The sequence below is a fragment of the Marasmius oreades genome, chromosome 6, assembly GCF_018924745.1.
Source record: "Marasmius oreades isolate 03SP1 chromosome 6, whole genome shotgun sequence".
Classification (NCBI taxonomy): domain Eukaryota; kingdom Fungi; phylum Basidiomycota; class Agaricomycetes; order Agaricales; family Marasmiaceae; genus Marasmius; species Marasmius oreades.
The window spans coordinates 2484054-2499784 of NC_057328.1; the positions used below are offsets into that span (position 1 = coordinate 2484054).

A 15731-nucleotide genomic window follows, 5' to 3' on the forward strand; every position below is an offset into this window, starting at 1 on the left:
TTTTGGTCGTGTTAGAACATGATGGACAGCTTTGTTTCCGTGATTATTACCATACTCTCGAGGATTCGTTATATTTTCTTTTCTCCTGGTCATGTTTCTCGCCATTCTTTTCCTATATTATTGTTGTTGCGACGCCCATAGATGCAATTGGCGACTTCATGAGCTCACACGTTCACCATAAACAGTCATCGACTGCTCAGGACGATTTTAATCTTACCAATCTCAATCTTCAGATAGATGCCTTTTCTCACCTGAGAAAAGAATCCTTTGACTTGTACAATCGGCTGCATTCGATTCAGGAAGATGTCCAGTTCGTAAAACAAGTACACGCAGCGTATCCAACGATTCCTCTTATTCGTAGGTGCTTTTATGTTGTCAGTAGACCATTGTATTGATTTATCTGCTCGATAGCAAACTTACGCTGCGGAGCTTGGTATTGTGATCCTGCTATCGTGAGGATAAATTTAAAGATAGGCTGCCTGTGTCTCAAGTTTGGGTAGTCAGCTCCGTATCCTGCCTATTTCAAGTCGACCGATGGGCATACGTCAAACTGGGACTTCAACCTGCGGAGGCCCAATTTACATATTTTACCAGTCATATCAGAGGCGAGAGGGTGCGTTCGTCGTTAGTCCATCGGTGTCATCTCCACCTTTCTTTACCTCTCTTCTTCTTTCTAGGATTGTATTAGTGGATTCCACGCGGGCAGGCAAACGTATTCCAGATGCGCTCTCAAAGACAGTACCAATCTGGTGTGCAGTGGTCAATCGAGCGATGGTTTTACGATACCCAAAACTACGTGCGGAGAATAGTTGGGATACAGCCCTTCATACACCCCCTCTGTCCGTCAGTAAGCAGGAACACATGCAGATTGAAGGCTTGCTGGATGGTTGGGCAGGGGCACTCGTCGTGAGTGACTGTATTCTCCTTCTCTTTCAATATCGAGTTTACTCACGATATGTGCTAGGAATCCAGCTATACCCTCCCAGAACTAAGCAAACCAGTCCGCCCAATCTGGATAACACCGGCTTCATCTAGTTTTCCACAGCTCAATGGCGTTGATTTTTTACCAGTGATATGTGTATCCGCGTCTCGATACATCGAAGAGGGATTAGATCGACGGACTGGAGGTTTTGTGTACGTGCAAGGGTCCGGGGACGATCATGAGTTGTGGGGGAAGGTACTGCAAGGGTTTCGTTCCCGCTGTTCTACCTAAATTGTGCTCATTCTGGTCATTTGTTCCAATAGGGCCTTACTTCGCAGAAATACTGGGCCCATCATAACCTCCTTCTCTCAGCGCACCGGTTCGACATTGAAAAAATAGTTGAATCTGTGACAAAAATGCACGAGGACGGCCTGCGCGACAGAAATCCGCCCAGCAAAATCAACAAAATCGGAGCCAAAATTCAGCTAGCTGCCTTGCATGACATTCTACCGCAGATGCACAACACAGGAGAAGACTTCATAGCTTACGTGTTAATTTCTAACAACGCAAACGAGTGGTCGGACATGCAAAACGGCCAAGATGTCGACGAAAAAGGGTTGATACTGCGTATAGTCTCTCCCGAGGGCAAGAAAGGGCAAAAACACTTCCTTCAAGTGGTACTCCCTCTCTCCCTTCAATTTATCCATTCGCAGCTTTCTCGAGGAGTCTCTGTTTGCATCTCATGTCCTACCGGGAACGATGTCAGCGTAGGAGTCGCAGTAGCAGCCCTCCAAAAAAGTTTCGATGCTAATGGGGAACTTGTTCTGGACGGTGGTAGTATGCAAGGAGTTGCTGGTGCGTTCCAACTGTCAAGTGTCTCCCCGAAGTTGATTAAACTTTAGATTGCAAGATAAATCTACCATCCATACGCGATTAGAGTGGATTATATCAGATCGCCCAACAGCTAACCCTTCTCGGAATACTTTGAAGCGGGTAAATGAATTCCTGCTCTCTTCAGTTGCCTTTCGGACCTCGTCAGTCGAAATTAGATGATGTCTATGATTACCCCTTTACGTCTTTACCCTTTCCGGTTCTACGACGACGGTACTGTACACAATTAGCTTGAAGGGCGCCTTCATACCCGGATTATATGTCGAGGGGACGATCCAATATTTCCCTTTCGGCAAATGCACTAAGGGAGTGATGACCCCCGTCAGCGCGTCGCTGTATCCCCTCGAAGTGGCAAGGTAGTTGTCTGGATTGTCTGGACTAGTTTTCTGAGATGCGGAATAAATTGCCACGTTGAGGGAAGAAGACATATATGACTGGTCGAGCTGTAAGCGAACTCTACAATGGCAAATGTTAGGCGGAATTTGTTGTACCGTCACGGAGAACCACGCACTGCACTTTTGCTGCTGCAGATAAACTAAATTCGAAGACGGGATTCTCAAAATAGCGATCAAAGCTGGGCGCACCAGCAGCCGAGGCTCCCGACCTATCTCCCCGAGCCCGGTATAAGTCGCAGATCAGATTGAACCCCACGCTAGCTCACCAAGCATCTCGACGTATCTTGGTGAACATACCAGCACTCTCCTGCGGGACATTTGCGAGGTTGAATCTGAGGGAACTTGCAACAGTTACTTTAAAGTCCCCAGTATATCCTGGTTCGAATGCGGAAACAATAACATTATAATCTCCGGCTGTATAGGTAGTCATCAGCAATTCGGTTCAAAGAGGTCTGTGAACCCCATGACTAACGAAGAAGTTGCGTTGAAAGTCTGGCCACGCCGTAGCTGTAGGGACCTGAAGTAGTCACGATATCCTTTTCGGAAGGCCTAGTAATAGAAATCGAGGTGAGAACGCGCCCAGGATTCGCCAAGCTGAAAATCGCACTCGATAATTCGTTGACCTTGAGACCAGACGACCATAATTTGCATTGGAAGGTCTTTGCTTCCTTCAACAGTCAACATCACACGACCTTTCGTCCTAACCGAAGCACGCTCGGGGGACAGGCGAAGATGATATTGTGGGTTGAACATGAAGCTTGGGTATGTCGGATTCCCCCCCGCAGTCCTATTGTTGAACGAACCTGGGATCTGAAGGGGTACCATCAGACAGGAAAGAACATCATTTTCAAAACTGACAGACCGTTTCAACAAACATAGTAGTTTCGGGTCTCTTTCCCCATGTGAGCTTCAAGTGAGACTTGGCGTACACCGATATCGTGTAGCCAACCTCAGTGGTCAATTGGCCGTCATATAATACAGATATAGAGAGGATGGCAGAGGATTGTTCGGAAAGATAGGATCTCGAGATCGGAAGTCTTGCCTGGGCAAAAGGTAAGGCTAAATGAAAACCGAGTGACAAGAAACAGTACCAAGATATGCGGACTGTTGGTGTAACTACCCTGATCGGATATCAGTGGATTCTGCGAGCAATTGTAGATGATTTGAAGGACCCACCTTTGTAGATATTGCGTGGTCACTGTCATGATTGGCAGCAAGAATTTCAACTTCCTCGTCCTCCAACTGTACCTTCAGCGCAATGAATTCCGAAGTCTTACGAGTGTCCTCGATATGCCGAGATAACAAAACCAAGATTTCATCATCTTCGTCCGTACTAGATTGCATTGCAACTCGAACTGATGCTGAAAGCGTATCCTTGGTTGATAAGGTATCTATGAATGTTCTAGGGGAAGCTTACAAATAGTTGTATCTTGAGGCCTCCACGACCTATGAGGTATAAGCGAGAAGATCTAGCCTGAAGGAATGTATGCACACCCGTGATGAATCAGAGATTCAGGCCATATCTTGGGATCCCAGCTGATGTATATACCTTCGAATACATTCAGGACTTGCGACCAGGTAAGCTTCATTATCCCTAATGATATGAATCCTGAATTCCTGTCTCCTGGAAATACGGGCCACTTACTGGACGGCCGTTCCGAAATAGCACTTGTATCTGATGGTCGTACCCAAGGATCTAGGATTGTGACGATTCTTTCATTTCCGTCAGCTCGGATATCTGTTGTAGGGTTGGAGAAGTTTGGCATTCCGTTGCACGTCAAAGCAACTTCAGCTTACCTATTACAGCATAACTATGGGAGGCAAGGAGTTTGAAGGGGATCTGACTAGACTGCTGGTCCTTGCCCGTTCCAACAGTTACCATGCAGCCGCCTACTGGGAGTTGTCAGAGAGGTTCCCACCATCCTTTGGGCCACTTACCACGAGTAAAACCATCAATCAGTCTTGTCCAAGTTCGCTCGCGTTCAAAAGTAGAGCTGTGAAAGTATTTTAGATCAACTTGACGAAGCGCCGGATGACTGAGTACCTCTTGATATTCAGGTGCTCTGGAATCCATCCAATCAAAGTACTTGGGAATGTATGAGCGACATGGGGAGTCGATTAAGTAAGAATGACGAACTGTAAATCAATACTTGAGTTTCTTGAAGCTTAGGTGTCAATGATCAAGAAAGTTCGATAAACGCCGATAACTGACGATCCGAGAAAATCGTATCCTCCCATCAACTTCATATACTGTTGTCGTTGTGAGGTTCCTCGTCGTTCGAGAAGAAGATGGACTAGACCGTACTGCTTTCTCGACAAGAGATGGCCAAAATGCCGGCTTACGGCTTTTATCTTCAGGTGAACAGGTCAGACACAAAGGTACGGCAAGCTCGGGGTGATAGGGCAATTGATTGTCGATTGCTTCAGTGGGCTCGTTAGCAAGATGTGATCCAGATCGTACGAGATGGCCTACAAATCTGAAGAGGTTTAATAACGATGTATACTGGAAGCACGAACGAGATACCTTTCTCCAAGCACCGTTATAAAGAAACTTCAGGTCGTAGACACTATTGGATCGTGCATGTAAAAGTTTCTCAAACGGCTATTTTTACACTCTTAGTATATCGTCAACCTCGGAAGGTCAAACCACGTACGTTCGTTCCAAATCTTCGTGCATGTTCGAGGCAAACAGATATCGACGCACAGACTGAACAGTCTGCGATGACATTTTGAGATATATCTTGCGGCAGTACGTTTGGAGACATTGAAAGTGAATATTCTTCGCTACTCGGTACGCGCCACACGGCCGACATTTCTTCTTGAGCTGCAGATAGCGGGGGATTACATCTGTGTAATGGTGTGAGAACCACACCAATCCACCGAGCCCGATGCGTACGTGGTTGTACTGGCATTTTCGTCCCATAAGGGAAGTGATAGCCCATTCACGGTACTTCCTTTCCTTAACCAGGACGACTGCTGCTCTTTTTGGGCATCAACGTTGACTTAACTAACATGATATCAGAGATTCAGGGATGCGAGTACGCACGCGGAGAGAATGGATCAACAGGAACAGGGGTCAGGTGGTTTTGTTTCTGGTTCTCTAGCTCTGTCCCTGAGCTCGCCGAAGAGGAAGCCACTCGACTTTCGTTCGATCTGACTATGAATTGCTTGATCTTCTCGGCTCGTTGCAGGGCCTTATTGGCGTCGTTCCTCCATTTCTCCTTCTTCTTCTCATCGGTCGTGTTTGTTTTGCTGAAGTATAAGAACAGATCGGCGGCCTTGACATAATTTTGAAAAGCGGAGTCGTAATCTTGTGTTATTTCGGCTCTCGTGGCCTTCGAGTACGCCGACTTGGATGAGGATGAGGTAGGGGACGAAGAAATGGAGAGTTTAAGAGAGCTGACCTCTGCGTCCCTCGGTGAAGGTATTCTCTGCATTATGAGTTATGGTGGAGGTGAAGGAACAACCGCCTCAAGAGCATGACCGCACGAGGAGAACGAGCTACATTGATCCGTCTCTCCGGGCTCCTCGGACCGCCTGTTGCCGAGAATGAACTTTTCTCAATTTACATGTTCATGCGAAAAAAACCAAGAATTGACAAATTATGTGGTTCTACTATTCAGGACAGAGAGTAGATCCTACAGCATTGTGCTCACTAAATACTTGAGTATCTGGAACTTCTGTTAGGTGAGAAAAAAAAGTATGGCATGATGGAACGGGGTCAGCGAGAACTATCTGTTTTACTGCAGAGACGTGTCCACGTCAACTTTTTCTACACTGTTGGAAATTGCTGAATTACGGTCATCAAGTTCGTTCCCAGGGTTGTTCCCGTGATATCGATGAATATCGATATTTTCCAGGTGAGCTTGAGGGACCACTGTTGGAGTACGCAGGTCAGTGTTATTCCAAGACAGAATACCCCTAGTACCTCGAGCGGAATCAACCATAAAAATCTGATATAGTAAGGCCGCGAGCAGCGTTGCCGGAATGTTTGTGAGAGCTGTTATTGCACCGTACGCGCCTCCGTGAGCTAGAAACGATGAGAAGGGGTCCCCGTGGGTCAAGATAACATCGCGTAAATACCTTGAAAACCCCAGATCGTCATTGCCGCGAGCCTTCCTCCCACGTCGCGAGCGGTGTTGGCAGCCACTAGTCAAATACGGTTAGGCTTGTAAAGCAAAGTTTGAAAGACATCAAGCCTTACGACCGGGCACTGAGTATCCCCAAATAGCAGTAGCGCTAGAGGTAACTCCCAAGGTCAGGTCACTTGCCAGAGAGTGGAAAGGACACAAAACATACTAAGCCATCGCCACGACGAACGGGAGTAGAACAGGAGGAACAAAGACACTGGTGGGGTCGACACAGCCGAAAATAACCATTCCCATCATTAAATCCTAGGAAGAGTTTTGTTTTAGGGTGTACCCGCCGGGAAAGCGGAGTTACAGACCGTAATAAATTCGTTTAAAAACGCTCTCCCCAACGAAGATCCCGGTATGAGATATATTCCAAAAGCACCAGCAGGTCCTAGCGGGGTGAAGAGAAGGTCGACTTTGCCTGCCTGAACGAGGGCTGCCTCGCACTCGTCAAGTAGGTCTTTGTATTGGACGTATATCAGCAAGCAGGCGACGTAACATCCGAGGACCTGCGAAGCGATGTATCTAATGGCTTTTGAGAAAAATCACGAATCGTGTCGCACTTCAATCTTACCTGGCGCCTTTCAGTACAGGGAAACCTTTAAAGAGCACAAAGACAATTGTGATGGAGGGACTGAAGTGTCCACCTGAGGTAGGGGCGCACACGGCGAGGGCGAAAACGACACCAAACGCGTATGCCCACCCGATTTGTTGAATAGCTTAGATGGTCTTGTAGGAGTGATCTTTATCAACAAAAAAAAAGAAGCGTACAACTGAGGCCAGTTCCGAGGGCAGGAAGGATTCCTTGCGCGATATAGAGCACCTGTGAACCGACGCCTATCCCGTTTGATCAGCCTGTGTCTGTACAGCTGTTGTATTGGGCATATGCACCTGCGTAGGTGTACATGAACACAGCAAGCTGAACAATAAAAGATTAGATATGTCCGAGAGGGACTGCTGTATGAGACGTACAAATTCCGCAAAGGATTCCACCACCCAGTGCGCTTTCTTATGCCTGTGTCGCTCCCAGGCAGTCAAAAATGGAGAACGAGGCTCCAGGTCACCTAGACGAATGATACGGGGTATAGTTAATCCTTGTTGTTGGTTTGACATGAATGAACCTCGAGAGGTTTAGAATGTTTCTGGGACCTTGATATCGACCAGAACCGGGACTCCGTTGTCCCCATGATTCCCGACCTCTCGGGATTGTCGGTATGCCACACAAAGTAGTAGTGTTGGCATGGGTATTATAATTATAACCACCGTACCAAAGTGAACGGTGGCTGAGGACGCGAGTGTGTTGAAACTCCGCTTATTAGCCGAGAACCGCCGCGACCAAATGGGTCAACCAAGAACTTGAACTTGGTTCAAAACATGGTCTCCCTTTTTGATAGGTGAGCCAATAACATCGCAATTCTCTCAATCCATCGTTGGCCGGATATTCAAGAAAACTCAACAGTGTTTCCTAATGGAAAACGACAAGGTTAATACAACAGAAACAAGCATATCAGGAAGCGAATGTTGACATCCAACATAGAGATATCAACTGTATATTCTGTCAGAGTCCGAGCCAAAACTCGATAGACCAAGTGGGATAGGCAATTCTGGAACACCTACAGAGATTCAAAAGTATGTGAACGCTTTCCTATCATGCAGCAACGCAATTTGTATACCACTCCGAGCCGTGTAAACCTCAGGCAAATATCAGGAATATCTCACCGTCCTCCTCAAACTCTTATTGGACGACCGCTGTCACTTGCAACGTGTTAGGGGACTTGTGTCTCCGTTTCTAGCCGTTCTTGCCTTAATCGCTGCACGAGTTCAACCTGCCTCGAGGAGACTCTCACTCTGAGCAACCTCGATTGCAATGATCGCCGAGTTCAGGAACACAACACACCTTCAACACTAGCGCCATCCGAACGTCGGTACCTCGAAGTTGCCTCGAAGCATCCTAGAGCAGTCACGCTTCTATCTGGTCTATCTCGACGCTTCGACACATTGACTTCCTGGTGTTCATGGGACCCGATTAGTCGCGATGACCTGCCTTTTTCCCATGGAGCGCTCACGCTCTCCTATGATTGGATAGATCGATTACTAGAATCGCTGTAGGTGGAATGTCTTTGTTCAGTCAAGACTGCGTGTGATTGTGCTACTGCCTTGACTGCAGTTGGTCATGTACATACATACACCGCCTACTAGGACAACTCGCAGCCCTTCTGCCAAGCATATCTTGATCGCGGCCTTCCTCTCCAGGGGTGCCACAGCAGAACCCTCAATCTGTTTGGCTAGACCCTTCCAAATGAAAACGCGAATCGACTTACCGGTCTTGTCTGATCCTCTTCCAGTTCAGCTACGTATGACAGCACAAGTGAAATTTTCAAAAAGGTACAGAGGTGGACGGCCTTTGACGCACAGTCTTTGCTGGAGTGCCTGGAGACGTTGAAGGATCAAACACGAAGTTGACGTACATTTAATGAAGATGGTGGCTGACGACTACTCTACTTACTGATATCCTACTCGCTAGAAGGCACATATCGTAACGAGCTCGAAACGACCTGTCCCTTTGTCCTGGAACATCAGGCTACCTACCGCCGTATCCAACTTCATCAATACTCCTCCAGCCACTTCATTCAACAGAGGTTCAGGACTACAGGAGACTGGGCCGTCGCTTTTGGGAGATTTTCCTTCGTCTTGGATTGAACGACCTTTCCAAACCTGCAAGCCACAATAATGTACCGCCGCTGTGGCGTCTCCTTTCCTCTTCGTTCACGACTCAGACTGAGATGAAAGACCTTCACATCTGAGTACCGCGTTGAAGTGAAATTAACCTCCGACTTTTCGCTCGTCCTACTCCCCTGGATTTGGCTACTTCGATCGGTCTTTCACTGTGATATATTTGCCTCGTGGCTGGCTAGGTCCCACTCTGCCGGACCTCAATATTTGATAGCGATATTCAAAATCTGGGTCATTGTTCGATTGCAACCTTGATGGAATGGGAATGGCCGAAGTACCACCTCCCAGATGGCACAACCCAGTTGTGGCGTCGATAGATGTCTATGAGTCGAAAGTCCTCAGCACCGAGCCGAATGTTCGGTTGAGGTCACGCAACGTTCTACATCTGAAATGTCTAGGGTTCCAGGGCGGTCTTCTTCGACCTCCGAACAAGACCGACCGCAAGTGTCAGGGTTCAATGGCTACACGGGCTTTTCGGATCCAGTATAAGAAGTTAAGTTAACATTTAGGAGGAGGAGTCCTTTTATTATGTATGTCCATCGCAGTCGTCCGCCGAGGTTGACGTGGGATGCGGGGTGCCTATATTCGTGAATGATCCAAAGTGCTATTCGGGATCTGATAAGTAGGGTACGAATTCCTTGGAAGATTCAGCGGTCAAAACCGGGGTAATGGGCGTTGTGCTGATGCCAGCGGGCGATCCGCTTTAGGAATATCAGGTACAACATCATGGCCATGGAGACACAGAGTGCCTGAGCGAGGAGGAAGTGAAGTTCCGATTTCAGTACTTACATACCGTACAAGCACTCAGAGGAAGCGGGAGGACACGGTGACACGATAGCAGACTGAATGTTGTAGAGCAGACAGGGAAGTAATTACTTTTAATGTACAATAAACAGAGGTGCAAACAACGTGCAAATAGTGATTGTGCCTGTAAATTGGTGGGAGGGAATTAGATTCTCTCACCTCTCTCACTATCTGCTCTTGACCTCTCTCCGTCTGCTCTCACTGCAGCAGCAGCAGCAGTCCAGCTATGCCTCGTCCAATTACCTCTTCAGCACGGCCAACAACGTCGGCCGGCGGTCTTCCTCATCATCACCAACAACTAAATCACCAATTCTCCTACGATGCTTACGACGACGACGAGGAGTATGAGGATGACGAGAGCGACGACGACGACGTCTTTGCCTTTCAGCCTCCAACGACGGCCGAGCAGCAACAACATCAGCTTCACCAAGCAGCATTGTCCTACCCATCTCCCACATTCGACCCCCAAGCCAGATTTCCCGCAGACTATCCTCTTAGCCATTCTTTACCTCAGCCCCCATCTCCCCCTTCGACAGGTTCTTATGAACTCCATACTTCTCCCAACGACCTACGCCTCAACAGAATTCAATCACGCCCAACGACTACTTCGTCGAGGCAGATCCGAGTATCCATACCTGGGTCGCCTAACAATTCGGCTGGGAAGGGCCGCCATCGAGATATCGAGTCTTCTGGGACTGGTGCTGGAATATCTCGCCTCAAAAGTGCCGATGCCGACAGTCTTCGCGAAAGCATGGCTGAGGATTATGACTATGACATAGCAGAGAGCAGGGAAGGAAGTATTAAGATGGACTTTGACTTTGATGCCATTGAGGAAGAGGACTCCCCGTTCCCAGAAGTCAGAGCCTCAGTATCCAACATTGATGATCCAGACATGCCTGCGCTCACTCTGCGAATGTGGTTTGTTGGTCTATTTCTCTGTCTGATTAGTGGGTACGTACTAGCTTCAAATAACTTAGCAACACCAAGCTTAGCTTCCTTTTTTACCCAGCGCACTAAACGTATTCTTCAATTTCCGAAACCCTGCGCCTGCCATCGTTCCACTTGCGCTACTTCTCGTCTCGTATCCTCTCGGAAAATTCCTCGCATTTACACTACCCATAGCAACGTACCGAATCCCATTACCTCATCTGCCTTCCTTCCTAGTTCTTCGGCCCTCGACGCCCCCATCGAAATCCTCCGCTAGTACTTCTACACCATCCCCTCCTATCCTCACAATTACTCAAAGACTCCGCTCAATATGGGTCAATACTCTTACTTCCCTTGCGCAACCTCGCTCCATCGAATTTTCGCTGAATCCCGGTCCATGGAACATCAAGGAGCATGTTCTTGTCTTCATCATGGCCAATGTGGCGGTCGGTCCTCCCTATGCCATCAACGCTATCGTCGTCTCCGAGGTCTTCTACAGGAAGGAATGGGGATACTGGTTCTCCCTGGTCCTCGTAATGGCTACTCAGCTAACCGGCTTCGGTCTTGCAGGGCTTTGCAGAAGGTTCTTGGTATGGCCGGCCAGTATGGTGTGGCCCCAGAACTTGGTCGCTTGCACACTCCTCAATACCTTGCATGCAGAAGAAGAAGAGGAGGGAAACCCCGCAGTTGGTATGCAAAGTGCCATTGTCCCCGCCGGCGTTGTCGATGCCCAGCGCATAGGAGGTCGTGCTACAAGGAGTATCACCAGGTACAAGTTCTTCATGTGGGTCCTATGCGGCGCATTCCTCTGGTTCTTCCTTCCCGGCTTCTTGTTCCGTGCGCTCAGCATATTCTCTTTCATCTGCTGGGCTGCGCCCGACAACGTTCCCGTGAATCAACTTTTCGGTGTTGCAAGTGGACTCGGTATGAGTTTCATCACATTCGATTGGACGCAAATCATTTGGATAGGCAGTCCTCTAATGGTACCCTGGTGGGCCCAAATTCATGTATTCTTGGGATTTGTCTTGTTCTATTGGATCCTGACACCAATCTTGTACTACACGAACGTCAGTCGATTTCGCCTCTCCATTCATGCTCATGTACTGATATCTCGTTTCCACCAGTCTTGGGACCTTGCTTATTTCCCGATATCGGATAATCAACCTTATGATCGTTTCGGACAGGTCTATAATGTCTCCCAAGTCCTCAAACCTGATGACACCTTCGATCCCGAGGCGTACCACAACTACTCGCCTTTATACCTTCCTGCCACATACGCTGTCTGCTATCTCATTGCCTTCGCTCTCTCCACATGCGTCATTACACATACTATCCTCTACCACGGTCGCTCATTACTCAACGGCGTGAAGAAGATCAGGGTGGAAAGCGATGACATCCACGCGAAGTTAATGAGGCAATATCCAGAAGTGCCTGATTGGTGGTACCTCGTGTCTTTTGCAGCGTTCTTCTCGCTGGCAATTGTCGCTGTAGAAGTGTGGCACACTGATATACCGGTCTGGATGTTAGTATTGGCAGTTCTTTTACCCACACTGTATGTGTTACCAAGTGGATTTATCTATGCGATGACGGGACAAGCGGTGGGTCGCTATCCACTACTTCATGAATGCATCGTGATACTCATGGTTATTGCTTTACAGATTACTTTGAACATACTGGCGCAGATCATACCGGGTTCACTTTTACCAGGGAATCCCTTGGCGAACATGGTGTTCAAAAGTTATTCAGTGCAGACATTGACAGAGGCTACGAGCTTTGTTCAGGATCTCAAATTGGGTCATTACGTTAAAGTTCCCCCAAGAGCAACATTCATAGGTATTTCTCCTCTTTTTTCCACCTCGTCGTGAACTAACGACGCTTGTTACTAAAGTTCAATTGGTATCAACAATCCTGGCAGCCTTTGTCCAAGTCGGAATCAAGACTTGGATATTCAACAACGTCCCCGATATCTGTCACCCAGACCAAAAGTCCTCGCTAACATGCCCACATAACCAGGTATTCTTTACTGCTTCTGCCGTTTGGTGGGTATTTCTTTCTCTTCACTTGACCTCGAATGCAATACTTAACCCTTCTTCCTACCACGCAGGGGTCTTATCGGTCCCACGCGTCAGTTTGGAACGGGATCTCCTTACCACCCGCATCTGTACGCCATCGTCATAGGAGCCTTCCTCCCTGTGCCGTTCTACTTCTGGCAACGCCGATACCCCAACTCCTGGGTCAAATACATCTCCACCCCGGTCATTCTCAACGGCGTTTCAGCAATCCCGCCTGCTGCGGGTATCAATTACTCGTCGTGGTTCGCTATTGGATTCGTCTTCCAGTACTTAGTGCGGAAGAGAAGCTTTGCGTGGTGGGCCAAATTTAACTACGTGACGAGTGCTGCGCTGGACTGTGGGAGTGTGTTGAGTTTAATCTTCATTTTCCTCACACTGCAGGTATGTCGTCGGCGGTCGTTTCCTATACCACAGTATCGTTTACCAATTGTTTTCCCCCAGTTCCCAAAGAACGGTACAATAGATGTCAACTGGTGGGGGAACCGGGTGTTCCTGGAAACAGCAGACTACAAACGTCTGGCATTCAAGCAGATACCAGAAGGCGGACTTCCATGGAATGGCTCACCAAGATGACAAAAAAATAAAGGATGACGTGAAGATGGGGAAAAAAAAGCTTTTTAGACTACCGGGAAACAACATCTATCTTGGTTCTGGATCTTCTTTCCTCCCGGATACCCTCTTTTTTCGAGGGAAAATGTAACATTGATTTTCTTCTCACTGGTTCTCGTGTGGATATGAATAGGGATGGAAGGTGGTGGTGAATCTGTTTTATGCCATTTATTGGTTCCACCTGTAATTTTTTTCTACTTGTCAGGAGGGAGAGGGTCATTTAGTCAGAGGCATCTCTCTAACTCTTTCTTTCTTTCGTTTCATCCGTCGCTTTGGGCGATCATGATTTGAGCCCATGTGGCTTTTCGTGTCCTTTTCCCCCCATATCTGGCACCTTCTCTCGTTTCTACAAACCTCGCATAATCTCACCCTCTACTACTGGTTTCTCCTCTCTATAGTGCACACCTCGTCGCCTGGCTCTTCCATTCCACCCGTCTACCCTGTTTGTCTATGTTTCATTATCAAGCTACATTATCACTCACTCCAAATAAAATGTGAAAATGAAAATGATCAATGGAAGGACTTAATTATAAGACTTTGGAGGGAACGACACGCACGGCACGGACTCTTTTGCACAAGCTTAGCCAACGTTGATCGAGGAGCTACTGTTTCTAAATTCTAGTTCCAGCTGGTGACGATAGCTCAAGCGCTCAAGCTCAGCTTCTCAGTAAGGAGGTTCCGATGCTGCGTAGCTCCTCATGATGTAGGTTTTGACCAGGTATGAACTAATAAAACAGCTTTCAGTAGCGTCATATTATTATTAGTATTAGGAATAGGTCATACAACACAACAACTTCTTGGGCGATCAATCCACTGCCTACTCCACTTCGGACTTCCCTCAACCACATCGATAAGAATGTGCTTCAGGTCGTATAAAAAGATGACGGGAAATCATCGTCGCAGTACACACCACAGACCCTCGTTTCACGCACCCACATCATGGACATCGACGACCTTGAGGTCCGATTCAATCCAAGTCCAAACGACCTCAACGCATGGGCGAAACGCATCAGGCTAGAAAAGCCCGACGAACACGAGTTACAGAGAATGTATGCAAGAGCGAGAAGATTCCTGATCGACAAGAGGGATGATTTAATTTCCCACCATGGTTGGGTATCTTCTAGCGAAGGCCGCAATGACGGGGTGAGTAGCGTTGTGGAATGAAGCATTGGGATATATCTGCTGACTGCCGGGGCTCTCTAGAACATGTTGTTCGTACTAGAAAAAGACGTTTGCTCCTCGTACGACGTTGGTTTCGGGTTCCCGACGATTCGTGACGCCTTGCGGCTGGAACTTCCGGTCAGAATAGCAGATATGCTAGACACATGGGAAGTAGATAAGTGGGGGAAGATGTTCTCGGATACGAACATCTTCCATCCCGGAACCTCCTGCTGCTTCAAGGACCGCCCAGCATCTCTGTCCGACATCTTCCACTTTATCCAGATCCTTGTGCCGGGCCTCTTGGTAGTCGTCGACCGGAAAGATAAAGGTGGTGATGGAGAGGCTATAGTTTATCGAGTTCTTCCCGACGACAAATGGATGTATCAGAACAAGAGTTTCTTGTCGATGGTCTTGGGGACCGCACGGTTCACGAGGTTACTTGAAGCGGCCGAAGACTTTCGGCAGGATGTTTACGATTGCAGACACTACGATAGCGACCGATCCGACAGTCCTTCCGATCTGATTAACGTTGCGAATGGCGGGCCATCTTACGACGATGTCTGCGGAACTTCGGCGCCGTATACGAGCAGTGACAAGGAGCTTGGGTACTATGATGACTGGAACGATTGACAGACAATGATCTGCCACGATGAATTCATGATTGACTAGTACTGTGCATTGAAGTTGAAACGAAAGTATCGCATGTTTGATTTCAAAGCTCGATTTGTATTTCTGGCATTACCTCTTGTACTGGAAACATTCTGTATGAAAATCAGACGGAACTTCGTGGCAAGCTGAAGGACGCACCCGCGACGTATCCGTATCCACCCGCTGTACCCGAGTGCTCCACATGCTCTTGACGGTGGTTATGATAAGTCCAGTACGTGGGTTTAAACCAGTTCTTCAGATACCCGAACACTTCGTTCCGTCAGAGGGTAAGTGCGCGGTATCCATTCTGAAGCTTGTTGGAAACAACTTCCAGAGCTATTTGTGTGAAGGACATGACGGCTCGATCTCTGCGAGCTCTTGAGCGAAATACTTGTCAACTAGAGCGGAGTCACACCGGTTCTTTCTCAGTATCCGG

The 15731-nt window shown here is 47.9% G+C and overlaps 5 protein-coding genes across 5 annotated transcripts; 3 read left to right on the top strand and 2 right to left on the bottom strand.

Annotated features, from left to right (window-relative positions):
- Positions 1–158: 158 nt before the first annotated feature.
- E1B28_010270 (uncharacterized protein) lies at positions 159–1824 on the top strand (the record flags this gene model as incomplete). Its single annotated transcript, XM_043155224.1, has 6 exons — positions 159–357; positions 412–452; positions 501–613; positions 678–906; positions 965–1177; positions 1246–1824. The coding sequence occupies 6 exons, from the start codon at positions 159–161 to the stop codon at positions 1822–1824; spliced, it is 1374 nt and encodes a 457-aa protein (XP_043007689.1).
- A 168-nt stretch (positions 1825–1992) lies between these two features.
- On the bottom strand, positions 1993–5706 carry E1B28_010271 (uncharacterized protein; the record flags this gene model as incomplete). Its single annotated transcript, XM_043155225.1, has 23 exons — positions 5613–5706; positions 5255–5558; positions 5105–5189; positions 4863–5055; positions 4733–4810; positions 4682–4685; positions 4514–4629; positions 4421–4458; positions 4346–4366; positions 4253–4294; positions 4147–4202; positions 4006–4101; positions 3854–3946; positions 3703–3802; positions 3626–3654; positions 3385–3569; positions 3300–3329; positions 3071–3250; positions 2816–3018; positions 2681–2757; positions 2475–2622; positions 2325–2417; positions 1993–2269 (listed from the first exon to the last, which is right to left on the bottom strand). Exons 1-23 carry the CDS (start codon positions 5643–5645, stop codon positions 1993–1995), a joined length of 2481 nt encoding a protein of 826 aa, XP_043007690.1. The 5' UTR covers positions 5646–5706.
- A 76-nt stretch (positions 5707–5782) lies between these two features.
- E1B28_010272 (uncharacterized protein) lies at positions 5783–7624 on the bottom strand. The gene is made up of 10 exons (XM_043155226.1): positions 7314–7624; positions 7233–7260; positions 7113–7178; positions 6916–7060; positions 6656–6866; positions 6508–6602; positions 6413–6447; positions 6292–6357; positions 6137–6238; positions 5783–6085 (listed from the first exon to the last, which is right to left on the bottom strand). Exons 1-10 carry the CDS (start codon positions 7452–7454, stop codon positions 5949–5951), a joined length of 1026 nt encoding a protein of 341 aa, XP_043007691.1. The 5' UTR covers positions 7455–7624; the 3' UTR covers positions 5783–5948.
- Positions 7625–10026: 2402 nt separating this feature from the next.
- Positions 10027–13506, top strand: E1B28_010273 (uncharacterized protein). The gene is made up of 7 exons (XM_043155227.1): positions 10027–10829; positions 10888–11872; positions 11930–12403; positions 12464–12638; positions 12694–12844; positions 12910–13258; positions 13319–13506. The coding sequence occupies exons 1-7, from the start codon at positions 10105–10107 to the stop codon at positions 13448–13450; spliced, it is 2991 nt and encodes a 996-aa protein (XP_043007692.1). The 5' UTR covers positions 10027–10104; the 3' UTR covers positions 13451–13506.
- Positions 13507–14425: 919 nt separating this feature from the next.
- Positions 14426–15277, top strand: E1B28_010274 (uncharacterized protein; the record flags this gene model as incomplete). Its single annotated transcript, XM_043155228.1, has 2 exons — positions 14426–14629; positions 14690–15277. 2 exons carry the CDS (start codon positions 14426–14428, stop codon positions 15275–15277), a joined length of 792 nt encoding a protein of 263 aa, XP_043007693.1.
- Positions 15278–15731: the final 454 nt, after the last annotated feature.